The sequence below is a fragment of the Aptenodytes patagonicus genome, chromosome W (assembly GCF_965638725.1).
Source record: "Aptenodytes patagonicus chromosome W, bAptPat1.pri.cur, whole genome shotgun sequence".
NCBI lineage: Eukaryota > Metazoa > Chordata > Aves > Sphenisciformes > Spheniscidae > Aptenodytes > Aptenodytes patagonicus.
The window spans coordinates 26269880-26297327 of record NC_134981.1 but is presented as its reverse complement, the minus strand read 5'-3'; the positions used below and the strand labels follow the sequence as shown (position 1 = coordinate 26297327).

The following is a 27448-nucleotide window of genomic DNA, read 5'->3' as shown; positions in this document are numbered from 1 at the left end:
ATTAATATCTGTATGAGTCATCCGAAATAAAACAGTGATGTTGCCAGCAACACAGGGAGCGGCCACCAGAGCTGGTGTTTGGCCAGGAGTGAACGGGTCAGCACCATGCTCTGCAGCAGTCTGACTTGCTTGGCCAAATGTCAGGAGGGGAGATAGCTCTGGGAGAGCGGGCAGGGAGTCAGGCAAGCACAGCGGACTCTTCATCAAATGCAGCCAAACACGAGCTCCTGCCACTAGGTACTGCCCACACCAGCCAGCACAGCCCTTCCATGTGGAAAGATTGTGGCAAAGGCTGGGATATCTCAGAGCCCAGAGCTGGTCCCGGTACTGCACTGGGAGTTTTGGAGATGGTTGCTCTGCGATCTCAGCCCATGCTGTCCCAGGGCTGCTATTTTTCATTGCTTTCTGTGTTCTTGCGCCGGTCCCACAGTGAGCGGCTCTGAGCCAGTGAGAGGAAGGAAGCCCAGCCTGGGCCTCATGCCTTGGGTTAAGGGGCAGCGATGATAAAAATGCCCAGAATGAGTCCTTTGACTGAGGAGGCTCACACTTTGTTTCCATCAGGTAGAGGAACAGGAGGAGCCTGGTATCTCTGCAACCCTCCTCTTCCTTGCTGCAGACCGTCCATGACATCTTTTTTCCTTGCTGCAGGGATCAGAGCGCATGCCGTCTGTGCATTGTGCACTGCCTGCATGCACACGTGGCCTCCACATTCTGGCTTAGGTTGATAGACGTTACGGTCCCTGCTTGCCCTTCCCACTGTGTTCCCTCTGTTATTCCCGAGGTCGAATCATATCCCATGCGTGTCCCCCAGCAGGTGTCTGCATCAGCAGCATGGGAGCGTGCCGATGGACCAGAAACATGAGCCTTTCGGGGCAAAATATTCTGCTCAGCCCTCGGTAAGTCCCATACAGGTGTTGCCAAATGGAAACCCTCTCTTTTTTGCTCGGTGACTCCCTGAGTGTTGATAGTGCCATTTCCCTTCCATGGTAGCAGCTTATATTGAAAGTTTTTGAAAGTGTGAAATGAAATTTGTCTCCTATTGCTGGCTGTGTGACTGGTACAAAACACCTCCTGCTCACAGTTTTAAAGGAATCAGGGTTTCTCAGCGAGGTGAGAATTTCAGTCAGGAGCAGAAGACAGACATATCCTCCTTTCCAAGGGAAACCTAAACCACACGTTAGCATCCATCCTATTTTTATCCACTAGCACCAGCTGCTGGATATTGGTGGAAACAGAAAATCTAGCAGAAATCTGAGCGCCCGGTTAAAAAAGAAGTTGGAAATACAGGGATGGAGCCACCACCTTCCCCCAGCTCCTGAAAGTGGACACCTCAGCTCCAGGGCTGTTGAACCCCCAAGGGAGCTGGTCGTGTCAGGACCGCTTTGGCAAGGTGTCTGAGGCAGAAAGCAGGTTGGGCTGGGATGCCTGAAAAGAAAAAAAAGCTGGTGCCAGATGCGTCCTTCCTCTCTTCCCTTTCCCTGGCCGCACACTGTGTAGCAGGGGCTTGGCTGGAGACCCCCGCATGTGCATTGCTCAGGGGACATGGCCACGCCAAGGGGGCTCTCTTGGGACAGGCTGTTTGGGAGCTTTCTCCACCCCTGGTGCAGGAGGGCGGTTGGCAGCCGGCTGCCGCAGCACATCCACCGGGGCTGGGAACAGGAGGCTGCCGGCTCTGCAAAAGCCATTTGCAGCTGCCCCGTGCGTTCGGGCGCCAGAGAAACTTCCTCTGCTCTGCTCACACGGGGAGCGCGAGCTGCCTGGAGCCTGCCTCGGACCCCACAGTGTCCCACTGAGGCTGTGCCTCATCCTGCCACCTGAACACAGCCTGGTTTGCTCTGCACCCTCTGGGGATGTTTGGGAGGGACCCCAAGGGACAAGCTGCCCACAGCACAGCGGCAGATTTGCAGGCACAGCACTGCTGCACACTGCCAGGGAAGGGACATGGGACAGCCTCCATCCCCAGGGACCCTGCTGCCCTCAGCGATGATGCATGAAGCCTCCCCATGGGAGGGTGGCTGTGGGGCAAGACAAACCCTGCAGGTTTGAAGCAGGGCAGAAACCAGAGCCAAGCCCTACATCCCCACAGAAACCCTTTATTTTGCACCTGGTCCCCAGCCTTCATACTAGGCTGAACTTGCCTGGGAAAACATGAACCCGTGGGCTGAGGGCTGCTGAAATGCAGCACGTCAGCATGGGTAGAGCCTGGCCGGGGGGAGTGCTGTTTCCTTGCGGGCCTGGCCTGTGCCTGCTGGATTTCCCCACTCGCTGTTATTTTATCCGGGTGAAAACGCTGGTGCCAATCCTGCAGGAAACTCCAAATCACTGTGGTTCATTCAGCTGGGGTCATCTATGCTGTGGTGGTGGGTACAGAGGGGAAACCTGAGGGGGGGCACTGTGTCCTTGCTGGGTGCTGAGTGGGATGTCCAGGGCTCCAGCACCCTGTGGCGAAGGCTGCTCTGGGTGCTGGCATCATGCTCTGCTCTCTCCCCCCCTGGGCTATGTGTGAGGGGAGTCCCAGGGGGTGCAGCTGGGGCCAGACCCCATCCTGGGCTCACCCAGCCCTGGGACACACCTGGGATGCAGGAACTGGCCAGGTCACAGGGATGCTCCTTAGCCCCTGTTCATCACCAGTGACAAACCCATTTCACCCTTCTGGTCCCACTGTGCCTCATGCCATGAGATTTCTCCCCTCTCCAGCCCGGGGCACAGGAAAGCTCGGCACAGTGGTGGCCAGGACCCGGCACTCACCGAGTGGCTTTCCAGTCCTCGGCAGGGCCCTCGGCTACCTCTTGCAGGAGCCACAGGGTGTACAGGGTCTCTTCCCTGTTGGTGCCCACATAGCACTGGCCCAGGAAGGCAGTCGTCTGGGCTCTCTCTGAGTCTGGAAGGGTCCGAGGGGGCATGAGCCAGGGCAGCAAGGCATGAAGCCACACCCCCTGGGTCCCGCTGGCATCCCCGCTGCAGGGCGATGGCCCCCTCCCACCTACCTCAGAGCTGCCAGTGCATGGTGAAGGAGAAGGTGGGCTGTGAGACCAGCCCTGCATCCTGCTGGGACCCCTCCAGTGGTGAGGTGAGGATTTCGGGGTTGCCGGCCGCAGGCCCCGGCAGGTAGGAACTGAAAAAGCTGCCGTCCTTGCTGAGGATGGACACAACCATCCGGCAGCTGGTGTCACTCCACCAGGACTCAGAGAGGAGGCACTGCAAGGCCAGTGCTGTGGCTCGGGGTACCTGGCCAGGCAGGGGAGGCACCCTGCTTCCATCCCACCACCCTGGCTCTGCCCTGGGGGACGCACCGTGGACCCCATGTGAAGCTCATGCCACCAGCATTGCCACCTCGGCACAGGCATTGCACCCGCGGCACCAATTGCCTTCAGTCTAGCTGTTGCTCTGGGCTGTTTGCTGCTCCCACCCAAGGGAGAGTCTCCCAGCCTCCCCATGCTAAAGCGGGATGCGCTGCTTTCTTTGTGCACTTGGTGGGAAATAGAGTTTCTCTGGGGCATGGCTCTGTTTGCCTGTCTCTGGACAGATTCCCACAACGAGGAGCATCCTTGCATGAGTGATCACTCCCTCCTGGCCTCTCCGCAGCTTCCTCCGGCATCGTGTAGTGCTGGTCCCACCAGCTCCAGCAGTCCAGCCCCGGCTCCCTGCCGAGCACTGCAGCCCCCAGCCCCAGCCCTTGGGGTGTAGCAGGGTGCCAGCGCCACGTCCCCCATCACCACCCATCCCTGTACCTTCCTCTCCACAGGGGCGATGTGCACTGCCAGGGTGAGGACCAGGGCGAGGACCAGGGCGAAAGCACCGCTCCCCATGGCCACGGAGCTGCAAAGTGCCTGGCACAGCTCCCTCCCAGCCCCACACCCCGGCCCCCTTTATAGGGCTGTAACCGGGGCACAGCAGGCACCGGGCTGGCAGCCACGGGGTGGGCAGCCAGGTGGCAGGGTGCCTGGGACAGGTGAGGTGAGGAGGTCTGTGTGACCCAGGCAGCGACAGAGGAATGCAGGGATGAGCATGGCTGTGGAGAGAGGCAGGGGCAGTGGGGTGTTTTTAAGGCCCTAATAGCAGTCTGGAAAGCATCAGCTGCCTTCTTTGGGAATTCATCTGTGCATGCAGGCTGGAAATTATTACCTGTTTAAACATTTAACTGCTCCCTGCTTTGCTGGTGCCACTGCCTGGCCAGGGTGTCACCCATGTGGTGCCGGGGCATCCCTGGCAGAGGCAAGCTGCAGTGGCTGCAGTGCTGCGCAGGAGGGAAGGCTCACCCTGACTTCTGCTTTAGCAGCAATAACATTTCCCCAGCATCTTCTGCATATCAGCTGCTAATTTTGCTGCTTTTGCTTTTACAGGAGTTAGAGGAAGAAGTAACCACAGCAGGACACTGGGGTCCAAGCAAGTGTGTTTACTAAACACACTAACCTTCCTTGTGTTTGCATCGCTGTTCTTAGGGGCTTTGGATGTGCACAACAGGGTGTGCACTGTCCCTGTGCGCCCGAGCTGCTGCTCTGCTTCCTGCAGTGCCCAGAGCAGCCATGGGGCTGCGGGCAACCAAAAATTAAGGTGGGATTCAGGTGCCTAAATACATGCCATCTCCAGGACGGCAGTGTCTGGGGCACTGGATGGCACCAGGGCTGTGGTGTGTGTACTGGGGGTGGTGGAGTCCCACACTGGGGTGGCAGGCACCACCGCCCACGCCACTCAGTGCCTGCCACAAGCCCCGGCACACCCCAGGGCCCCACTGCTGCTGCTGCTGCTCAGCGCCTCTCCCTCCAGTCCGGGTGGCCCTGAAGGCTGGGGCGAGCGGAAACCATCCCTCTCCTAACACATCACTCCTCCTTGTTGCCTTTTACACAGTCCCAAACTCACAGGCTTTTCAGAAAGGCCTGAGAAATCCCTCCTGGGGGCTCTCTTGCCCTTGCCCTGGATGCCACACTCCATCCTTTTGGCCTGACACCAGCCCCTGCCTTTCTGCGCTGTTTGGCAGGGACAAGCCGCCCTGTTTGAGGTGCCAGGGAGGTGGCAGCCACCACTCCATGTCACACACAGCAGCGTGCACCGGCCTCGCTGGAGCTGGGCCAGGCTGGATGGACTGTATGTATGGATTGTGTGCTGGTATCCCTGGTGCTGGGTTATATTTGTAACACTTCTGCAAGAGGCTTCGGGTTCACCCATGGACCTGCCAAAAACCTTGTGTCGAAAGCACAAGCTTGGCAGATGTCCACAGAAGCAGATTGAACGGCACTGCCAAAATGCAGTAACAGAGAAGGGTAAAATCTCTGGTTGTAACCCAGAGGGATGGGATGGGGGCTTTGACTGTGCATGTTTTACTTAAGGTGCCGTGCAGCACAAAGGAAGTGCTTTACCAACATCTCACATCTATCAATACCGTTACCTCCATCACCCAACTCTATAGGGAGTCCTGGGGCTGGAAAGGCATCTGGTGGGGATGGGTATGAAGGCACCACAAGGCAGGCGGCTGGATTCAGAATGCCGATGTCACCTCTGCCACTGGTGGGCAGGCATGGAGTGATGGCGCGGGGTGGAAGTTCTGATTAGGATAAAGTGGGAAATGATCCCAGAGAACTGGATGAGGGTAATTGGGGGGAATCCAGATGTCCCTGGGGAAGGGCAGTTGTGGCCAGCAGATAGCAATGAGCCCTCCCCTCTGCAGGGGGACCTGTGGGGACAGAAGCTGCCTCAGAGGGGGAGCGAGGGCAGTTTTTTTAAAAAAGACAACCACAGCTGACATGATTTTTAATTTTTTTTTTTTTTTTTGACATGAGAGGCTGATTTTGCTTGCCTTGGGGGGCCAAGTTGCAGCCGAAGCATGCTATCACAGGGTGGGCAAAGCTGCATCCTCGCAGGATGGTGTCCTGGTTTCGGCAGGGATAGAGTTAATTTCTTTTCTAGTAGCTGGTACAGTGTTTTGGATTTAGGATGAGAACAAAGTTGATAACGCACCCATGTTTTAGTTGTTGCTAGGTAATGCTTACACTAGCCAAGGACTTTTCAGCTTCCCATGTTCTACCGACTGAGAAGGCTGGAGGTGCACAAGAAGCTGGGAGGGGGCACAGCCAAACTGGCCAAAGGGACATTCCATACCATGTGACGTCATGCTCAGTACATAAACTGGGGAAAGCTGGCCGGGGGGGCCGCTGCTCGGGGACTGGCTGGGCATCGGTCGGCGGGTGGTGAGCAATTGTACTGTGCATCACTTGTTTTGTGTATTATTATTATTATCATCATATTATTATTATCATTTTATTTCAACTATTAAACTGTTTTTATCTCAACCCACGAGTTTTTTCTCACTTGTGCTCTTCCAATTCTCTCCCCCATCCCACCGGGTCGGGGGGAGTGAGCGAGCGGCTGCGTGGTGCTCAGTTGCCGACTGAAATTAAACCACGACAGTCCTTTTTGGACACCACTTGCGTTGGTGGTATAGTGGTGAGCATAGCTGCCTTCCAAGCAGTTGACCCGGGTTTGAGTGGCCGCAGGGCCTGTTGCCGGCGTCTGAGTAGCTGCAGTGCATGTTGCTGGGGTCGGAGTGGCCGCAGGGCGCGTTGCCCGGGTCTGAGTGGCCGCAGTGCGTGTCGTTTTACTGTCAGAGCCAGAGACCTTCTCTTCCCTTTGAGGGTACTGAATGGTGTTGAACAGGGCTCGGTAGGCATGGGCCAGGCCCCAGCACGTTGCAATGATCTGCATCTCTCTGGAGTTGCCAGGGTGACAGCATACTTTGTCCAAATATTCTACTAACTTTTCAGGATTCTGCACTTGCTCAGGGGTGAAGTTCCAAAACACTGGGGGTGCCCATTGGCCTAGGTACTTGCCCATCTTGTCCCACACACCCTGCCACTCATAATTATTCAGCCTTGGGGCAGATCTCTGGATGATATTCTTAAATTGCTTACCAACTTTAGACAAAACCGAAACAGTATTCCCAAGAAGTATTAATAGAAGTATCTTAACTGCCCAAGGATGTTCAAGATACTGAAAAGTTACTGTAATGAAGGAGGAAACATCATAGAAGAAGGTAGTGACACTGCCATTCTGTATTTCCTCCGTAAAAAAACTCTCAGAAAAGTTACTGCAATTGCTAGTTGTCTCCACGAAATGGTCTCCGTGGTACAGTAACGGCTTCATTGCGAAATTTACATACCACACTAACGTCAAGGTCAATGTTCTAAAAACAAACCTCACAAGCGAGACATCACTATTCACTGCAGACCACAGCAAACTGCAAAACCCAACACCAATCTTTAACATGTACAGCAGGAAAAAGAGCGCGATGCAGATTATACAAATCAATATCGAGAACAGAGAAACCAACATTGTGACCCACAACCACTAACAGATATAAGTTCTTTAATACACTCCGGTTAACCTGTTATTATCTCAAACCCTTCGTGCCCCACGTTGGGCGCCAAAAAAGGACTGTCGTGGTTTAATTTCAGTCGGCAATTAAGTACCATGCAGCCGCTCGCTCACTCCCCCCCACCCGGTGGGATGGGGGAGAGAATTGGAAGAGCACAAGTGAGAAAAAACTCGTGGGTTGAGATAAAAACAGTTTAATAACTGAAATAAAATTATAATAATAATATGATGATAATAATAATAATACACAAAGCAAGTGATGCACAGTACAATTGCTCACCACCCGCCGACCGATGCCCAGCCAGTCCCCGAGCAGCGGCCCCCCCGGCCAGCTTTCCCCAGTTTATGTACTGAGCATGACGTCACATGGTATGGAATGTCCCTTTGGCCAGTTTGGCTGTGCCCCCTCCCAGCTTCTTGTGCACCTCCAGCCTTCTCAGTCGGTAGAGCATGGGAAGCTGAAAAGTCCTTGGCTAGTGTAAGCATTACCTAGCAACAACTAAAACATGGGTGCGTTATCAACTTTGTTCTCATCCTAAATCCAAAACACTGTACCAGCTACTAGAAAAGAAATTAACTCTATCCCTGCCAAAACCAGGACAGATGGGGACAAGCTCGGCAGGATCTTTCCTTTTGGGGTGCGTTTGCATGTGAAGACATTTCTGCCCACCCTGCGGGGAAGCAGAGTTCCCATGGGATGACCTGCAGACATGACCCACTCAGGGGTGGCCCTAAATGCCCCCCCAACTTGCCCTGAGCAGCTGCCAGATGCCCCTGTCCAGGGCAAGCCCCTTGCCAGGAGGCATTGGCATCCCCGCTGCAAATCCATGCTGGGGGGGTTACTAGGGGTGGTCCCTTCACCCAGGGGGGTGCTCATCCTCGGGGGTCCTGGGGAGGCCCCCTCTGTGGGGCTGCTGCCCATCGCATCCCCCTGCTACCTCGTGGCTTTCCAGTCCTCCTTGAGGGACCCAACGGCTTCGTGCAGCAGCCATGTGGTGGTCGGTGTCTCCTTTCCGCCTGCATCCATGAAGCACTGCCCCGCGAAGGCGGTGCTGGCATCTGGGGGAAGCACTTGGTGAGGGGTTAGAGGGGGATGGCACCCGTGCTGCTTCCCACCCTTCCCCGGGGTCCTCCTGGCGACAGCCATGTTCCCACTCCAACGGCCATGCACCCACCCAGCCCATGCCCGGGGGAACCTGCCCTTCCCCAGCGGCTCCCTTGGGCGAGGCAGGCTCTGTGACACTGCATCCCCGTGTCCTAATGAGATCCGGACCCACCATGGGCACCTTGGGCTGCCTGGCAGGGATGGGTGCAAAGATGCTGGGTGAGAAGGGGTTGCCCTGTGCGAGCCCAGCATTGCCTGTTAGCCCCATGCTGGCCAGGTACTGCTGCCTCCCTCTACTTAGCTGCACCAAAGCATCACCCAGCAGACTTTCCAGCAGAGGAAAATTCCTGCTGACCGCCTGCCTGGCTCCCGGTGTCCCCGTGGTGCCAGCCCCGGGTGTCCCAGCACTTACTGGAGAACTTGTCCCAGAGCACAGTGAAGGCAAAAGTGGGCCAGCCCCCCTCGCTGGGCTGCTGCTGGGCGCCCTTCAGGGGGGAGGCGCAGGCACAGCTGCCGGCAAGGGTGACCCGCGTGAGGTATTTCCCCTGGAAGTCCCCATCGTCCCTCACTGCCAAAATCTCCATCAGTGAGTCCTGCTCATTCCTCCACAGCCCGCTGAGCTGGCACTGAAGTGACATGGCCACAGGCCCTCTGCCCCCACGCATGGCACAGAGGGGGACCCCATCCCTCCCACTGCCCCACGGCTCGAGCCGCGAGCCCTGCTGCGGGTGCAACTGCAGGGCACGGCTCTCCCTGTCCCCAGTTTGGGGAAATGCTCCCCCAGGTGCTGCCGGCTGCTGAGCAGATGGTACAGCCTGGCCAGCACATCCCAGCCCATCAGCATGCATGGTGCCCCCGGGCACAGACCCCGTGGGAGGGGATGCCCTGTGCATGGTACCCCTGGGCACAAAACCCTGTGGGAAGGGATGCCCTGTGCACAGTGCCCCAGACCCTGTGGGAAGGGATGCCCCGTGCGCGGTGCCCCCAGGCACAGACCCCATGGGAAGGGATGCCCTGTGCGTGGTGCCCCCAGGCACAGATCTTGTGGGAAGGGAGACCCTGTGCACAGTGCCCCAGATCCTGTGGGAAGGGATGCCCCGTGCGTGGTGCCCCCAGGCACAGACCCCATGGGAAGGGATGCCCTGTGCATGGTGCCCCTGGGCACAGATCTCATGGGAAGGGATGCCCCATGCATGGTGCCCTGGGCACAGACCCTGTGGGTGGGGATGCCCTGTGCATGGTGCCCCTGGGCACAGACCCCGTGGGAAGGGATGCCCCGTGCATGGTGCCCCTGGGCACAGACCCTGTGGGAAGGGATGCCCAGTACACAGTGCCCCTGTGAGAGAGAAGCTTTGTGGAGGTGGTGACCGGGTGGCTGGGGGTGACCCAGAAATACCCTGCCCATTGCCTGGACTAGGTGCTTGCAAAGCTCTCCTGCTTGCCCCAGCCTAAAATGGCATTTAAGAGAAGACCTCCAGCTGCCCATGCTGCATCCCAGTGCCATGTCTGCCACGTCCCCATCACCACCCATCCCCATACCTTCCTCTCCACAGGGGTGATGCACGCTGCCAGGGCCAGGGTGAGCACCAGGGCGAAAGTGCCTCTCCCCATGGCTGCAAGGCTGCAAAGCGCCTGACACGGCTCCCTCCCAGCCCCATGCCCCAGCCCCCTTTATAGGGCTGTAACTGGAGCCCTGCGGGCACCAGGCTGGCAGCCTCGGGGCAGGTAGCTGGGTGGCAGGATGCCTGGGACAGGTGAGGCGAGGAGGTCTGTGTGACCCAGGCAGCGACAGAGGAATGCAGGGATGAGCATGGCTGCACGTACACTATCCAAGGGGCTCTGCCAACCCATTCCTTGCTCCATGACGGAGCCCTCAGGGTGGGCACAGCAGCCTGACACTGTCCCACTGCCACCATCCCACTGCTGCCATCCAAACACAGCACTGCAACGAGCACAGCCCGACCAACTCTTCTCTGCTGCATTGAAGGGTGGTGTGTCTGCCCATGGGAGTTTGTCCTCATGGCAGTCCCCTCCTGTGTTACAAGTTTCTGCTGCTGTTTCTAAGCCATTTTTCTCCTGGCTGTGCTGGGTTTTCCCTGCATCTGGGAGCTGTGACTGTCACTGCAGCACGAGCTCTTGGGCACCCCTGAACTAATCCCTCTTGTAAGTGCAGAAGGGCTTTTCTGGAAGATATGTAGATATTAAAATCTGCTTGCCCCTGCAGGAAGGGATGCGTGGTGCCCTGGGCACAGACCCCATGGGAGGTGATGCCCCATGCATGGTGCTTTGAGGCCAAGCAGGGCACAGCTCCACGGTAGAGTCCTGTCTGAGCTTTCCCAAGGGGTCCTTAATGGTACGAGACCATACCGAGGATGGGCGGGTGGGCAGGGGTCCTTGGACCACCTGGCTGCTGCATGGGGACAGGCACAGCCACCTCCTCTGAGACATCTCTCCAACCAGGTGAACGTCGCTGCTGACGCTGCAGGGGAAGACAGAGCTGGCACCTGGCTGTGTCCAGGTCAGGAGGGACCTCTCTGGACCCTGCCCTGCACAGGGGATGAGCGTCTGCTTATAGCATCCTCCAGAGACACATCTGGCACCAGGAGGGCCACTTTCCTCCTCCTTGGAGAGCGAGATGCAGTGATGCTCATGTGCAAATTGCACTTTGTTTTTAATTAGAAAATTATAGTAGCTGCCTTCAGATCCCATCCCGGGGACTTGCTCCAAAAGCCCTTGGGGTCCCAGCACTGCTCTCCCTCGCTTGCTGCCTAGCTGGCTCCCAGCACCGGCACCCACCCCTGGGGCTCAGTGCTCCCCCCAGGGGCTCCATGCACAGAGCAGGGATGGAGCAGCATCCCACGGTCCTGTTCTGCCCGGGGCTCACCCACTGGCTTTCCAGTTGCCCTCGAGGCTGTCAACCTCACTTCACGTGATCCACGTGGTCCTCAGTATTTCCTTCCCATCCTTGTTCACGAAGCACTGGCCCACGAAGGCGGTGGTGGAGTCTGCGGAAGGGGTGGGAGGTGGGAGAGGGTGCCAGGACGAGGGGTTTCCCTTTGTTAGGCAGCCAGCTTGCCAGTTTGGGAGTGGGAAAGGCTGCTTGCGGGTGGGTGATGTTTCCCTCCCCAGCCTCCTGCCCCACTGGGACCAGAGATGCAGCACTGGACAGGCATGGGATATGCGGGGCATGGGGGGATGAGCCCAGCTGAGCCTGCATCCAGCTCTGCCTCACCTCATCCTGGGAAGAACCTGCTTGGACAAGAGCCAGAAGTGGGGACCAGGAGGTGCCACCAGTCATGCAACTCTGGGGTTGGGGATGGGGCAGGGCAGATGGATGGCAGGCAGGGCGGCAGGAGTGGGCACCCCGGGAGCTACAGCCCCGCTGTCTGCCTCCGTGCAGTGTGCCAGCCCAGACCTGGCACCAAATCTTACCTTTGGCTGCAACACAGTGCTGAGGGATGCTGTGGTCAGGGTGAGGAGGAGAGTGATGCTAAGCCTGCCCATGATCCTTGGGAGTGGGAGCTCGCTGCTGAACTGGGTGTTGCCTGGCTTTGTGGAAGGGTGCCCCGGTTCCCGGTCAGCCCCAGGAAGGTCTGGGGACCTGGCCGAGGAGCTCCTCCATCCTCCCAGCATGATGATCCATGCTCAGCAAGGCTGCAGCCAGAGCTGAGCCAAGGAGAGAGACAGAGGAGCAGAGCAGGGTGTGTGGTCCCGACCAGGGGGCTGGCAGGAGTGATGACCACACGGACATGGCAGAGGGGGCAGGAGCTACGGGACTTCATTTATAAGTGAAGTTATAGGCTTGAAAATCAGATTTATTCTTTTGTCGTCACTGCAGCGTGGCTTGGTACCGACCAGCCATGGAGTCCCTGGGTGACCTGGGAACTTCCCAGCTCCATCTGCTTAGGTGGGACAACAGCTGGATTGAGACAGATGTTGGGCACTGAGACATTGGGCACTGAGATGTTCAGTGTTGAGACATTTGTAAACAGTTGCTAGGAACAGTCCCTGCAAGAAATGGTCATGTAGGATAGTCTTCTGCATGCGGTTAAGACATGTAAATGCTGTTTCCCATGTAGCTGAGACAAGCAGTAGTGATGGATCGTGCATGCACTGGAGCATGGCCAATAGCCGGACAAGAGCTGAACAGGGAGTGGTTCGGGGAGTCTCACCTGACCCTGCTGGAGGTGCTGCTGCAAGGACCCCTGCAACAAACTCCTTCTCCATCCAGAGAGTGACTGACTGATCCCCTACGTGAGCATTACCCCATGCCAAGATCCCAATAAATTAGTTTTTCTTTTTTTAACCAACACACTACCTGTGAGCACCTGTGCAACACAGACATGGCAGCAGCGATATGCTGTGTGTGATTGCAAAGTGCTTCCTGCTTCCTCCAGCTCCCTGTGCTTCCAAAGGCGTTCACAGTGCGTAAATGACCACAACCAAGGCCTGCCATGCAGGAGCAATGGCTGGTTTTCCTCCCAGAGGGAGGTCTGCAGTGGGGCTGAAGGGGACCCTGCTGCTCAGCTTTGCTGTGCCGATGAGCCTGAGCTGGAAGGAGAATAGCGCTGGGTTTGCGGCTCAGAGAGGCAGAGCAGACATGAGCAGCGTGCAAAGCACTGCGAGCAGGTCTTGCAGCTGGGTAAAACCCAGTGCTGATGAACACCCAACATCCATGGGGAAGCATCCTCAGCCACAGCCCCCCAGAACCCTGCAAGCACCCCTGGCACACCACATCCTATCACCCCAAAACCGAGATGCTAGGTGTGTCACAGCCTCGCTGGGTGCCCTCATATAGGGACTGGCCTTGCAAACAGCTCTGCCAGCCTGTGCCCGCTGCGTTTCTCACTGGCACCGTGGCTGCCCGCAGGGGTTTGCAGATCGCTCAAACCACAGTCAGCACTGCTGCCTTGCTGGAGCGCCCCAGGACTGCTGCAGAGCTTCCTGGGAGCCCTGCCCTGGGGAAATGTTGACATGAAGGCAATAACAAAGTCAGGAGGACTGTGGTAAAGCTGCAGGCTTAGCAGGATGCCCCACCGCTGAGCTGGCCATGCTTCAGGGCGAGAGCACAGTCCCGTGGCCCCTCTGCCGCCCTCTTTCCTAATCCCCAGGTTCCTCGAAAGCAGGTAAAAGGCTGCACGGACTCAAGGATCCTGTAGCAGAGGGCTGATGTAAAGGCACTCTACTTAGAAAGGCTGTAAAGGAACCAAAAAAGCTGGAGAAATTCCAAGGAGGCACCAAGAAGGAAACAGCAGCATTGCTTCAGAAGCAGAAGATGCACCCAAGAGAGTGTAGTGAGAGACTAATTTGTGCCAGAGCTTAGCACTAGTGACTAAAGTAAATGAAGCCTTAGGCCACATGAATTGTACTTCAACTTCTGTTTTTATCTATGGAAATGTAACCGGTAGGTAAGGAAGTATAAGTAAAACTTTAAGTACAGGTTATTCTGTAACAAAAGATAAGGAAATGTCTCAAGACACAGACAAAAAGGGTGCCTGGAGGCTGCGAGAGCAAATCAGAAGACGACAAGACCCCAGACTCGGCGAAGAGGATTGGATGAGCAGAAGTGCCATCAGGAAATCAAGCGACCTATAGAGACTATAAAATCCGGTAACAATCGACAGGCAGGGTCCCTCTTGAGAGGCACCCAGCTCGAGCTGTAACTACTATTGGATATTAAACATAGCAGAAGAAGGAACTCTGTTTGATTCTTTTATTAAAGTGGAACCTAGGGACGAGCCCTGTTGAGGTGGCATCCACTTAATTCCTACCACGGTCTAGGTGGCAGTGGCATAATTCCTACCATGGTCTAGGTGGTGGCTGTATAATTCCTACAACAAGAGAAAACGTGAAAAGCAAACCACACGCAAGTCCACAACAAGGTGGGCCAACACAAAGAGCAGGTGGAAAAACTTGCTAAAGCCGCGGATGCTGTTAGCAAAGCTCTCCCACAGCATCCGTGGCAGGAAAGCCAGGGGAGCAGTGGGAGGTGGCAGCCCCGCCAGCCCGCTCCTGCCTTTGGGCTGCCCAAATCCCAGGCAGGATGTGGCATGCGGCACCGTCCGGGGTTATTTTGGGACCAGGCAGCTCAAGGACCAAGTTTCGGATTCAGACCCGGAGCTGAGTTTCCTGGAAATCATTTGTTTCAGCTGGAAGGGGCATCTCAGGCAGCACCGGTGCTTGCCCATTTACAGTAAGTCACAAAGTCCATCAGGCAGGGGTTTGGGGCTGGATTTGCCGGGCTTCCCCTTTCCAGTAAATCACACACATTTCCCTAGGAAGAGGTTTGGGGCTGGATGTGCTGCAGCTACCGGTGCTGTGCTGCCGGCGTGGAGCAGCCCTCGCCACTCGCCAGGAGCACAGGCACAGCTGGGACCTTGCACCTGCCTGCCCGAGGGCTGCCTCAGAGCCGGAGGGGCTCCCAGCCAGCTGGGACTTGCACTCCCAGGGGTGCAGAAGGGCCCCCCAGCTTACCCTCCCATCACGCTTGCCCAGCACCGAGCAGGGAAGAGCCAGTGCTGACCCGCGCTTGGTGTCAGAGGGTCACTTTGGGGATGCGCCATCCCTGTGTCCCCCCCCCTCGCCTCTTGGATGCAGTGCCCCAGGAGGAGGGAGCCCCTTTGGGAGCAGGATCGCCCAGAGGGGAGGGAATCCATCCTCCCCAGCAGGAATTAGGGTTGGCTGGAGCCTGACATCGTGTCCTGAGCTGGAGCCACTTTGTTTGGCACTAGCGGCTAATCTGTACTGAAAATAAAGTCGGACTTTCTTGGGGCAGAAGGAGCACCTGGCAGGAGAAACCAGACAGCAAGTGTGCCTGTGTAGAGACTGTCTTCTCCTCCGTGCTGGCTTCCCAAAGACCTTTCCTGGTCCTTACCTTACCCACACTGGTTGCCCCTCTCTCTTTGGCAACCTGCAGTGATCTGCAGCGGCTGCAAAGCCCCTTTGGGCTGGAAAAGGGGCTTTCTCAGGGCCAGTCTCTTCCTGGAGTAATGGGGTGAGAGCTTCGCCCCGCACCCACCACAGTGCTTTAGCCCAGCTTCCCCGGGACATATCCACAGACTGCGCAAGGTTGGATTTAAAGAAAAAAACTTTAATTTTATTTGGTTTTTTGGGGGCATCTTCCTCCAGAGCTGATAACAGCCCCGATGCTGGTACACACTGATGCTGCTGAGGGGTCCCCCAAGCCCGGTTGGAGCTGGGGAGCCAGCAATTGCTCTGCTTTCCACCAGGTTGCAAGAGTGATAAATGCTAAATGGAGGCCGAGAGGCTTCTCCTTCCTCCCTTCAGCCCATCCGAGTGAAGACATTGCAGCCGGTCCTGCGGGGAAGCAGAAGCCCATCGGTGCCTGGCTGGCAGAGGGGCATGCGTCCCAGCCGGGCCAGGGGTCCCATGGCTCACCTGATGGCTTTCCAGTTGCTGGGCAGGGAGTCGACCTTCTCCCGCAGCAGCCAGATGGTCTGCAGGACCTCCTCCCCGCCGGCCCCAGCAAAGCACTGGCTCACGAAGATGGCTGTGGAGTCTGGGGGAGTGGTGGCCGCTAGCATCCCAGCAGGGTCCCAGCTGCTTTTGGGGCTTCACAAGCACCAGCGGGTTTAATGCTCACGGAGCCTGGGTAGGTCCCAATGGTTGCAGGGAAACGCTCTGCAGCAGAGATGCTGTCAAAGCAACTTTTGATGCCTGAACAGTGTTTCAGGTCTCCTGCTGTCTGCAGACACCGGCCAGAGTGGGGAGAGGTCGGGGAAGGACAGATTGGGGACAGGAGAGGAGGGGACAGAGGGATGTGGGGTGGGTGCTGGGACCTGCCTAAGCTCCCCTTCCCATCCCCTGCCCCATCCGGGCACAGCCGCCACTGCAGCTACTGACCAGAAAACTTCCAGTTGATGGTGAAGCCGAAGGTGCACTGCCCGTCCTCACCCAAGTGCTGGGAGCCAACGAGGGGGGATGGCTTGATGGGTTTCTGGGTGTTCAACACAGTGGTGTGGTGCTCGCCGGAGAAATTGCCCTGGCTGTCGACAGTGGACACATGCATCCTGGAGCCCAGCTTGTTCTCCCACCAGCTGGTCAGGTCGTGCTGCCAGGGAACGAGCGGGCGTGTCCCCAGGGGCTGCCCGCACACAGTGCCTACCCCTGCCCTGCAGGCTGAGCCCCCTGCCTGCGCCCCCCCGATGCCCATGGGGTGCCGGCTCTCACCTTGCTGTTCCTTGCGGGGCGTTTCTGCTCACGGCCTGGCCACCACTTGGTGTTGGTCACCTTTGCCTCCTTCGCACCGGCCTTTCCCCCTCCCCAGGGATCTTGGCTGCCTGACAGAGGAGCTTGGAAAAGAAACAAAACACAGGGGCAAGCTGTGGGCAGCGGCACAGCAGGGTTGGTCAGGAGGGCCAAAAGCTGAGTAAGCCAAGCAGAAGGGGAAAGGTGAAGAGGAAAAGCTAAAGGCAGGAGTCCCAGACAGGCAGAAACACAGGCAGGACCCCTGCTCCAGCCCTGCCAGGTGAGCTGTGTGACCCCAGGACATATCTGCCCGTGCCTGTGGGAACGTGTGCTGTGCTCAGCACCGGTGCATGGTACTAGTGGAGAGCCCACTGGGACCGGCAGAGCCCTCAGGTCCATGGTAGGCTCCTGCGTGGCCAAGGAGGTGGCACAGCCAGTGCCCTGCAGCAGCCCACCTGCAAGGCTCCAGCTCCAAGCACTCCCCGTCCCCTCCCATGCCGCACCTCCCTGGGCAGGGGCAAGCCACCCCCTGGGGCAGGGTCCCCAGGTTACCCCTGCCCCAATTCCTCTGCATGTCCCCCGGGGAGGGGGTCCCCACATGCCCCCCCCCGCAGCAGGGAAGGAATCCCCATGCGCATCCCTCCCGGGGACACGGACAACCCCGGAGCATCCCTCCCCCTCGGAGCACCCCTCTCGGCAGGAGCTCACGTCAGTGTCCCCCCCGGAGCAGAGGGTCCCCCTGCTGCCGGGGACTCCCCCCGCGGGTGGGTCCTCCACGCGTGTCCCTCCCCCCCAAGCGCTGCAGCTCCCACATGTGCCCCCCCGGGGTGGGTCTCCCACGCGTGTCCCTCCCCGGACACCGGGATCCCCACGCGTGCCCCGTGGGGATCCCGAGGGCCAGGGCCGCCCCGACGGGCAGGGCGAGGGCGGAGAGGAGGCGGTGGCTCATCGGGCTGCAGCGGCGAGACCGGAGCGCACCGTGCCGGGGCCACCCTCCCCTTTATAGCCCGGTCCGGCCCCGCCGCTGCCTTCCCGGAAAGCCCCGGCCGGCACCGGGGATGTGCATGGGCGTGAGGATGGGCATGGGGATGGGCATGGATGGGGATGAGGATGGGGACAGGGACGGGCAGTGGAGGGGTGAGGATGAGGGTGCAGGGGGTGAGGATGAGGCTGCAGGGGCGAGGATGAGGGTGCAGGGATGAGGATGCGGGGGTGAGGATACAGAGGTGAGGATGAGGGTGCAGGGGTGGCTTTTGACCAGTTGTGGCTCGGCTGGTAAATGCATACCCTGGACAGGCTCTGGTCCATGCACTCCCCAGGAGCCGGGGGGGCCTGAGAGCAGCCCCAGAGCCCAGCAGGAAAGGAGGGAGAGGAGCAGAGGGTGAGAAAGGCTGGGGAAGGGCAGGCAGGGGCACCCTGCAAGAGGAAGAGGATGGTGGACAGGCCCTGACACTTGCCCAGGGCACTGTGTGCTCGCTACCCCAAAATCCCTGCCCCATCCAACAGTCTCTTCCCCCGGCAGCCCTGCAGCCCCCAGGCAGCAACCCCCCTCCAAGCCCTTTGTGCCTCTCCCTGCCCGTGTGGCTCCTGCCTGGGGTGCTCACGGGCACCCGAGTTAGGAGCTGAGAGTTAGGGATTAGAGAACTTGTGAGTTAGAAACTTTGTGAGTTGCTGAAGCGATGAATTACTGAGTTCACGTGTTAGATGAGTCCATGCAAAGGGCATTGAGCCCTTGTTTGACATGCTTGCTTGTTTTCTTTCCTAATGAGTGTATTGGGTTTTTGTGGCAAGGTTTTGGTAGCAGGGGGGCTGCAGGGGTGGCTTCTGTGAGAAGATGCCAGAAGCTTCCCCCATGTCCAATAGAGCCAGTGCCAGCTGGCTCCAAGATGGACCGGCGCTGGCCAAAGCTGAGCCAATCAGCGACCGTGGTAGCGCTGATAACATCAGCGCTCAGAAGTATAGCTCCAGATCCTCAAAAGAATAGAAGGGAATGATAACATCAGTGCTCAGAAGTATATGTAACACCCTGTAACAGTAATAGGAGAAGAACAAGGCCAAACCATACATCAATAGTTAACCTTTAAAGTTAACCTTTAAGAAAGACAAGAATGACTCAGACTGAAGGACGCCAAATTGAAGAGGTGAGCAAAAGGACACAGTGAGGAAGACTATTGACGACCACCAGAGGACCCTGAGAGACCACCAATGAACATAAGAGCGCATGCGTTAAAGACTTTTACATATGTTGATGAGTTCCAGGAAGTAACATGAATATGTTAATCATTACTAGGAAATCTAATGAATATGTATATTCTGATTGTATATAACTTCTGGAGTTGAACAACTTGGCGCACATTAGGAGGAGTGATCCCCTGTGCACCCAGCGCCACAATAAAGAATGCCTGCTTTCTAAAACTCCAAATTGAGTCTTAGAGAGTTTTTCACCTGCCGACTTACGGTAACAGTTTTGGCGACCCAGATGGGACACAGCTCTTGAGCCTCGACGGACCCTGGGATCGCGGAACCTCAGCCGGCACCGAGGGAATCTCGGAGAGGATTTCTCCCGATCCTCGGACCAAAGAGCCCCTGAGTGAAGAACACTGCTTTGTGAGTATTAAGACATTCTTTCGGAAATTTGGATACCTGCCCGTCAGACGCAGTGAAAGCTCTGCAGGGTTGGGTTTGGGACCCAAAATGGGGTAGTCCCCATTTGGTAGGGGTTAAATGTCCCCATTTGGTAGGGGTTAAACGTCCCCATTTGGTTTGGAAGGGGTTAAAGTCCCCGTTTGGTTTAAAAGGGATTGGAATTCCCCGCTCAAGGTAAATGTTAAGAGCAACCGCGGTAACAAATACTGTAAGAACTTGTCTATTATTGTAAGCATTTTGTCTGTTTGTTATAGTTCGTCTGTTTGTCATAGTGACTGGTTATTTGTGGTGTTGTACGAAAGACTTGTTTGTGTGTGTGATTCCCCATGTATAAAATGGGTGCCAGATCATCCACGGGTGGGGGAATTTTAAAGAAATCACCTTTGGGTTGTATTTTAATACATTGGAAACAAATTGCAGGATCCCCTGGTGGGGTCGCAAAAAGGGACGATCTAATTAAGTATTGTAATCAATGGTGGCCACTATATAAACTAGAAGATGGAGAAAAGTGGCCAAGGAATGGTACTCTGAATTATAATACTCTGTTACAACTAAAGCTGTTTCTAAGGAGAGAAGGAAAATGGGATGAGGTATTGTATGCTGATATGTTCTTTACATTAAGGCAGCATCCTGAGTGGCAAAAGGAGTGTGGAATCAATTTGGCCCCAACTGATCCTCTGGTATTGGCATTGGAAAAGGATAAGTGGAAGAGAGAAAAAGGGAGAGGGTTAAAGAGGTGTTGTTCGGCATGCAGTATTGGACAGAGATGTTTGAAGTTGACCCAGAATGAGCAGGAAGAGGATTTAGAGATGTTAGTGGCTCCAGGGTTGAGGCAGAGGCCTCAGAACCATGAACTTGAACCCTTAGGGGCAGAGGGTGGATTGGACGATGAGTCCGAGAGAAATGCTGCAGGGGCCACGCCGGTGGCAAGGAGAACTCGTAATCGGCAGGGAACTGCGTTGCAAGATCCGTTGAGACAAGCAGTAGGGAATGATGGTCCGGTTGTAGTGAAAGTGCCTTTTTTGATTACAGATTTAAATAACTGGAAAGCAGCTGCCGGTAGTTATAGGGATGATTCCGATTGAGTGGCTAGTGCTTTTGAAATGATAAAAACTCAGGATCCAGATTGGAAAGATATTGAAGTTATCATGCAAGTATTGTTTGATAGTACAGAGAGGGAGATGATTCATGAGATGGCAAGGACTCAGGTTGAAGCCCAAATAGCAGCAGGGACATTATCCTGACTGGGATCCTAATGATAATGGGCAGAAATTGTTATTAATGCAGTATCAGAGGTGGGTTCTGTTTGGTATAAGAAATGCTATACCAAAAGCGATAAATTGGTCAAAATTATATGAGAATTAAGCAGGATAGAAAGAAGCATCCCACTGATTTCCTAAATAAACTGAAGGGAGCTGCTCGGAAGTATACAACTCTGGATCCTGAGTCAGAGGAAGAAAAGAATCAGTTAACAACTTTGTTTATCAGGCAGTCTGCTGATGATATCCAAAGAAAGCTGCAGAAATTACAAGGAGCAGATGCCAGGGACCTGGGAAAATTGTTGGATGTGGCTTGGGTGATTTACAGAGATCAGCAGGAAGAAAAGGGAAATGCTAGATTGATCACGACACTAGAAGGAACCTATGGTCCTTGAGGAGGACCCAGGGGAGGATTTAGAGGTGGTTATCAAGGAAGAGGACGTGGTAGAGGATTCCCAAGGTCCCCAATAGGAGAGATACAGTGTGCTTATTGTAGAAAACAAAAAGGGGGCACTGGAAACGAGAGTGCCCATCGTTGCAGAAATTTGGGGAACAAGACACTCCCGTGTTAGCTGTAGAGGCAAGGGATTGAAGAAGACCGGAGGAATCTTCCCCAGCAGAACCTCTGGTTAAAATTAAGCTGGGGGAAGATGAAACTGAAATAGAATGTTTAGTCGATACAGGGGCCACCTATTTGGTTTTGAACACGAAGAAACATGAGTTAGGATATGATACTGTGAGAATTATTGGTGCAACAGGAAAGCCGGAGACGCGGCCCTTCTTTAAACCTCTAAAATTTAAAATTGGAAAACAATGGGTAACGCATCAGTTTTTGTATCTACCAGGTGCACCAAAACCTTTAATAGGCCGAGATCCACTAGAAAAACTAGAAGCTGACATAAAGTTCAAAAATGGAGAAGTAGAAGTGTCAATGCCTGAATCTAAATTTGTCCAAGCCTCAATATTATTATTGCAGGAAATTGAGCAGGTGGAAGGAAAAATCCCGGCTGAAGTTGAGGATGCAGTGATTCCTGTTGTCTGGGCAGGAGAAATACCCGGAAAATCAAAGAGGGCTGAACCCGTAAGGATAGACCTTATACCAGGATCAACACCAGTAAGATTGAAACAGTATCCCTTAAAATTAGAAGCTAAACTTGGGTTGGTACCTATTATACAAAAGTTTTTGAAATATGGGTTATTAAGAGAATGTGAATCTAAGTATAATACTCTGATTTTTACCTGTTAAGAAAGCTGATGGAAAATCTTACAGATTAGTCCAGGATTTGAGAGCAGTGAATCAAATTCTCCAAGATATACATCCGGTAGTGGCAAATCTGTATACGCTATTAACTGCACTCACTGAGGATCAGGGGTGGTTTACAGTTTTAGATTTAAAAGATGCCTTTTTCTGCGTCCCACTTGATTCCGGAAGCCAGGAATTGTTTGCCTTTGAATGGGAGAATCCTGAGACTGGAAGGAAAACCCAGTATATTATGGAGACAAGAAAACTGAAATGGAGTAATGCTACAGTATGTCGACGATATACTAATAGCTGGGAACTCCCAAGAGGAATGCTTGGAACTGACAGTCAGTTTATTAAATTTCCTCGGACTTAGTGGTTACCAAGCGTCGAAAGGAAAGGCCCAAATTGCACAGGAAACTGTAATATATTTGGGCTTTGAAATTCTGAGGGGACAGAGACAATTATGGATTGCTAACTATGGACTGATGGTAAAACCCTTGTACAAATGATTGAAGTCATCAAAAGGTCCCCTGCAATGGTCAAATGAAGATCGAAATGCATACATTCAACTCAAAAGAGCTCTGATGAAGGCCCCAGCTCTGGGACTGCCTAATTTAGAAAAGCCATTTGAACTATTTACTCATGAAAGACAAGCAATAGCCCTTGGAGTTTTAACCCAGCGGTTGGGAGCATATAAAAGGGCTGTTGCCTACTTTTCTAAACAACTTGATCCGGTGAGCCAAGGATGGCCGAGTTGCCTAAGAGCAGTAGCTGCAACAGTGTTATTAATACAGGAGGCTCGAAAACTTACTATGGGACAAAAGATAACTGTTTATGTTCCACACATGGTGACCACAGTATTGGACCAGAAGGGTGGACATTGGTTGTCTCCTAGTAGAATGCTGTCGTGGTTTAATCTCAGTCGGCAACTAAGCACCACGCAGCCACTCGCTCACTCCCCCCCACCCCCAGTGGGATGGGGGAGAGAATTGGAAGAGCACAAGTTAGAAAAAACTCGTGGGTTGAGATAAAAAACAGTTTAATAATTGAAATAAAATGATAATAATAATAATATGATAATAATAATAATACACAAAGCAAGTGATGCACAGTACAATTGCTCACCACCCGCCGACCGATGCCCAGCCAGTCCCCGAGCAGCGGCCCCCCCGGCCAGCTTTCCCCAGTTTATGTACTGAGCATGACGTCACATGGTATGGAATGTCCCTTTGGCCAGTTTGGCTGTGCCCCCTCCCAGCTTCTTGTGCACCTCCAGCCTTCTCAGTCAGTAGAGCATGGAAAACTAAAAAGTCCTTGGCTAGTGTAAGCATTACCTAGCAACAACTAAAACATCAGTGCATTATCAACTTTGTTCTCATCCTAAATCCAAAACACTGTACCAGCTACTAGAAAGGAAATTAACTCTATCCCTGCCAAAACCAGGACAATATCCACCCCTTATTCTGTACCATCTATGTCATGCTCAAGTCTCACATTTTCCAGTACATTTTCATTAATCACCACCCCTTTTTTTTTATATATATATACACACACAGAGATATCATTCCCTTAGTCTGTGGGCCATCCCTCTGAAACGTTTGGTGAGTTCATTTAGTCCATGACTTCGGGCTCCATCTGTCATAATAATCTTTCAGGGCAGGAAAGATGGAGATGGTATGTGGTGTTGGATTGTTTCATGTTGAAGTCAGTTCTGGTACCATCATCACTGTGCTTTGCTTGGTTTCATCGAAGTTATTCTTCATTAGTCTGGGTGATTCTTATTGTAATAACATTAGTATGGCATATAATATTATTAGTATGATTAGTGTATCTGTGTATTATTAGTATAACTATTATAACTATAATTAGTACTTAACATCACATAATTCAGATCATTGGCTATTCTCACCCAAAATCAAATCCCCTTGAGGTACACATCGGACTTCCCCATCCTTCCGCATTATCCACCAAGTGCACCCAGGTCCTTGAGCAAAAGCAATCCCACGGATGGGTTTGCCTTTGCCCGAGGCAGGAATAACCCAGACTGTCTTCCCCAGCATATTTTTTATGTGCACTACAGGGACTTTATTCCCATCTACAGTACGTAAAAGTTCTGACTGGGCAGGGCCAGCTCGATTGGCAGATCCCCTCGTGTTGACTAACCAGGTGGCCTTTGCTAAATGCGTATCCCAATGTTTGAATGTCCCGCCAACCATTGCTCTCAGCGTAGTCTTTAACAGTCCATTGTATCGTTCAATTTTCCCAGAGGCTGGTGCATGATAGGGGATGTGATACACCCACTCGATGCCGTGCTCTTTGGCCCAGGTGTCTATGAGGTTGTTTCGGAAATGAGTCCCGTTGTCTGACTCAATTCTTTCTGGGGTGCCATGTAGCCATAGGACTTGCTTTCAAGGCCCAGGAGAGTGTTCTGGGCAGTGGCATGGGGCACGGGATATGTTTCCAGCTCATCCGGTGGTTGCCTCCACCATTGTAAGTACGTGGCGCTTGCCTTGGCAGGTTTGTGGGAGTGTGATATAATCGATCTGCCAGGCCTCCCCATATTTATATTTCAGCCATCGTCCTCCATACCAGAGAGGCTTTAACCGCTTGGCTTGCTTGATTGCAGCGCATGTTTCGCATTCATGGATAACCTGTGCAATAGTGTCCATGGCCAAGTCCACCCCTCGATCACGAGCCCATCTGTATGTTGTATCTCTTCCTTGGTGACCTGAGGTGTCATGGGCCCACGGCCACAACAACCCCATGCAGCGCTACAGGCTTGGGGAAGAGGGGCTGGAAAGCTGCCTGGCGGAAAAGGACCTGGGGGTGTTGGTCGACAGCCGGCTGAACATGAGCCGGCAGTGTGCCCAGGCGGCCAAGAAGGCCAATGGCATCCTGGCCTGTATCAGAAATAGTGTGGCCAGTAGGAGTAGGGAAGTGATCGTGCCCCTGTACTCGGCCCTGGTGAGGCCGCACCTCGAATACTGTGTTCAGTTTTGGGCCCCTCACTACAAGAAGGACGTTGAGGTGCTGGAGCGTGTGCAGAGAAGGGCAACGAGGCTGGTGAGGGGTCTGGAGCACAAGTCTTATGAGGAGCGGCTGAGGGAACTGGGACTGTTCAGCCTGGAGAAAAGGAGGCTGAGGGGAGACCTCATCGCTCTCTACAACTACCTGAAAGGAAGTTGTAGCGAGGTGGGTGTTGGTCTTTTCTCCGAAGTAACAAGCGATAGGACGAGAGGAAATGGCCTCAAGTTGCGGCAGGGGAGGTTTAGATTGGATGTAAGGAAAAATTTCTTTACTGAAAGAGTGGTGAAACATTGGAACAGGCTGCCCAGGGAAGTGGTGGAGTCCCCATCCCTGGAGGTATTTAAAAGACGTGTAGATGAGGCGCTTAGGGACATGGTTTAGTGGGCCTGGTGGTGTTGGGTTGACGGTTGGACTCGATGATCTTAGAGGTCTTTTCCAACCTCAATGATTCTATGATTCTATGATTCTATGATTCTATGATTTCAGCCTGTACGAATTGATGTATGGACGACCGTACCAAACACCTGGACTGCCAGGAGAGATGCGAATACAAGGGGAGAATGATGCAAGAAATTACTTGATTGCTCTCGGGAAAGTTTTACGAAAACTAAATAAGTATGTAGTCTTAAATGAATCTCTAGGTCTTGATTCCCCAGCGCATCCATTCCAGCCTGGAGATTGGGTATACATCAAATCCTGGACTTCTGAAAAATAGAAAAGACCATTTCAAATCTTGTTACAGCCCAAAATAACGTTTGTCTAGCCCTTAGTTGTGTCCAGGCTCAATTGTGGATGCAATCTATGGTAGCGGCAATTATAAGAGAAGGGAAAGAGGGCACCTCACCCACCGAAATTCGAAAGGTAATTTGGGATAATGCAACGAAATTTGAGAAAGAATTCCAATCCTGGTGGTACTTAGTTAATTTCACTTTTGATCCCATCAACAATAAGGCCACAGCTTTTGTTTTAACAGTTCATAATGCTTCGGTATACACCATATACCCAATCATTGCATTAGGATTAAATCACAATGGAGCTATACTCTATCCATTAGAACATAGGGTATGGGCCCAACGAAATGGAAACAAATGGCAGACTGTTGATGTTAGTACATGTATTGTACGGGAACAACAAGGATTTATTTGTGAAAGTAACACCATTAAAGCCCAAGATGTGTGCCTTGACACTGAGCAAAATGACGTCTGTCATTTTGAAGTGCATCCCGATGCTCGAAACTATGCTTGTATATATTGGAAAGGGATGTGTTTGTATGAGAACCTTTTGTGATTTTATATTTGTAGATAATGTTACAGTAGATAATAGCAACCATTCAAATATATGTGTTTGCAACTTTACTAACATAATGGGATGTGATTTTAACTATACTGCTCCTGTTACCTCTCATCAGTTACTACAATCCAATTATACACTAAATGAAGATTTGTTACCTCCCCCCATTGGAATGAATCTCACATTAGTGAAAAAGTTGCTACAACATAATGATTTGTGCCAATTACTAGAACGAGTTCGAGACAAAGGACATAGAACTTTAATTACTGTACATCATGATGCGGAAGAAATACGCCATATCTTGGAAAGGGTGAAAAAGGATGGAGAACATCATTGGTGGGAAACTCTTCTTGGCTGGTCACCAACTGCAACAGGAATCCTGAACTTGATGCTCCATCCAATCGTTATTCTGATAATCCTAATTGTATTATGCCTATTACTGATATTAATTTTATATCTTAGAATCTGGTGTATAATGTGACAGTTATCAGCTAAGATAGAATATCTGAAAGAATTACAATATATTCATAACCAATAATGTAGTGAGGATTGTAGCTTTAATAGCTCCAGATCCTCAAAAGAATAGGAGGGAATGATAACATCAGCGCTCAGAAGTATATGTAACACCCTGTAACAGTAATAGGAGAAGAACAAGGCCAAACCATACATCAATAGTTAACCTTTAAAGTTAACCTTTAAGAAAGACAAGAATGACTCAGACTGAAGGACGCCAAATTGAAGAGGTGAGCAAAAGGACACAGTGAGGAAGACTATTGACGACCACCAGAGGACCCTGAGAGACCACCAATGAACATAAGAGCGCATGCGTTAAAGACTTTTACATATGTTGATGAGTTCCAGGAAGTAACATGAATATGTTAATCATTACTAGGAAATCTAATGAATATGTATATTCTGATTGTATATAACTTCTGGAGTTGAACAACTTGGCGCACATTAGGAGGAGTGATCCCCTGTGCACCCAGCGCCACAATAAAGAATGCCTGCTTTCTAAAACTCCAAATTGAGTCTTAGAGAGTTTTTCATCTGCCAACTTACAGTAACAGTGCCTCTGTGATAACATATTTAAGAAGGGGTAAAAACTGCTGAGCAACAGCAGCTGGGAGAGAGGAGTGAGAATATGTGAGAGAAACAACTCTGCAGACACCAAGGTCAGTGAAGAAGGAGGGGGAGGAGGTGCTCCAGGCGCTGGAGCAGAGATTCCCCTGCAGCCCGTGGTGAAGACCATGGTGAAGCAGGCTGTCCCCCTGTAGCCCATGGAGGTCCACGGTGGAGCAGATA

General features: G+C 53.3%; 2 protein-coding genes, 1 long non-coding RNA gene and 1 pseudogene across 3 annotated transcripts; 1 reads left to right on the top strand and 3 right to left on the bottom strand.

The window, feature by feature from the left end:
• Nucleotides 1-2268: 2268 nt before the first annotated feature.
• Nucleotides 2269-3809, bottom strand: LOC143172149 (avidin-like; annotated as a pseudogene).
• A 2018-nt stretch (nucleotides 3810-5827) lies between these two features.
• LOC143172148 (avidin-like) lies at nucleotides 5828-10084 on the bottom strand. The gene is made up of 5 exons (XM_076361409.1): nucleotides 10013-10084; nucleotides 8886-9099; nucleotides 8307-8427; nucleotides 7980-8039; nucleotides 5828-5867 (listed from the first exon to the last, which is right to left on the bottom strand). The coding sequence occupies exons 1-5, from the start codon at nucleotides 10082-10084 to the stop codon at nucleotides 5828-5830; spliced, it is 507 nt and encodes a 168-aa protein (XP_076217524.1).
• Nucleotides 10085-15727: 5643 nt separating this feature from the next.
• On the bottom strand, nucleotides 15728-17630 carry LOC143172207 (avidin-like). The gene is made up of 5 exons (XM_076361448.1): nucleotides 17554-17630; nucleotides 16664-16708; nucleotides 16337-16479; nucleotides 15872-15992; nucleotides 15728-15790 (listed from the first exon to the last, which is right to left on the bottom strand). The coding sequence occupies exons 1-5, from the start codon at nucleotides 17628-17630 to the stop codon at nucleotides 15757-15759; spliced, it is 420 nt and encodes a 139-aa protein (XP_076217563.1). The 3' UTR covers nucleotides 15728-15756.
• Nucleotides 17631-18695: 1065 nt separating this feature from the next.
• On the top strand, nucleotides 18696-27170 carry LOC143172133 (uncharacterized). Its single transcript, XR_012997302.1, has 2 exons — nucleotides 18696-19288; nucleotides 25343-27170. It is a non-coding gene; the product is annotated as an uncharacterized LOC143172133 (long non-coding RNA).
• Nucleotides 27171-27448: the final 278 nt, after the last annotated feature.

Coding starts and splice junctions, on each gene's coding strand:
- LOC143172148 (XM_076361409.1), bottom strand. CDS start 10,084: ATGGGGAGAGGCACTTTCGCCCTGGTGCTCACCCTGGCCCTGGCAGCG. Junction 9,100..10,012: donor TCACCCCTGTGGAGAGGAAG/GTATGGGGATGG, acceptor ATGTCACTTCAG/TGCCAGCTCAGCGGGCTGTG. Junction 8,428..8,885: donor GCTCTGGGACAAGTTCTCCA/GTAAGTGCTGGG, acceptor TGCTTCCCCCAG/ATGCCAGCACCGCCTTCGCG.
- LOC143172207 (XM_076361448.1), bottom strand. CDS start 17,630: ATGAGCCACCGCCTCCTCTCCGCCCTCGCCCTGCCCGTCGGGGCGGCC. Junction 16,709..17,553: donor GGGATCCCCACGGGGCACGC/GTGGGGATCCCG, acceptor ACCAACACCAAG/TGGTGGCCAGGCCGTGAGCA. Junction 16,480..16,663: donor GCCCCGCAAGGAACAGCAAG/GTGAGAGCCGGC, acceptor CACTGTCGACAG/CCAGGGCAATTTCTCCGGCG.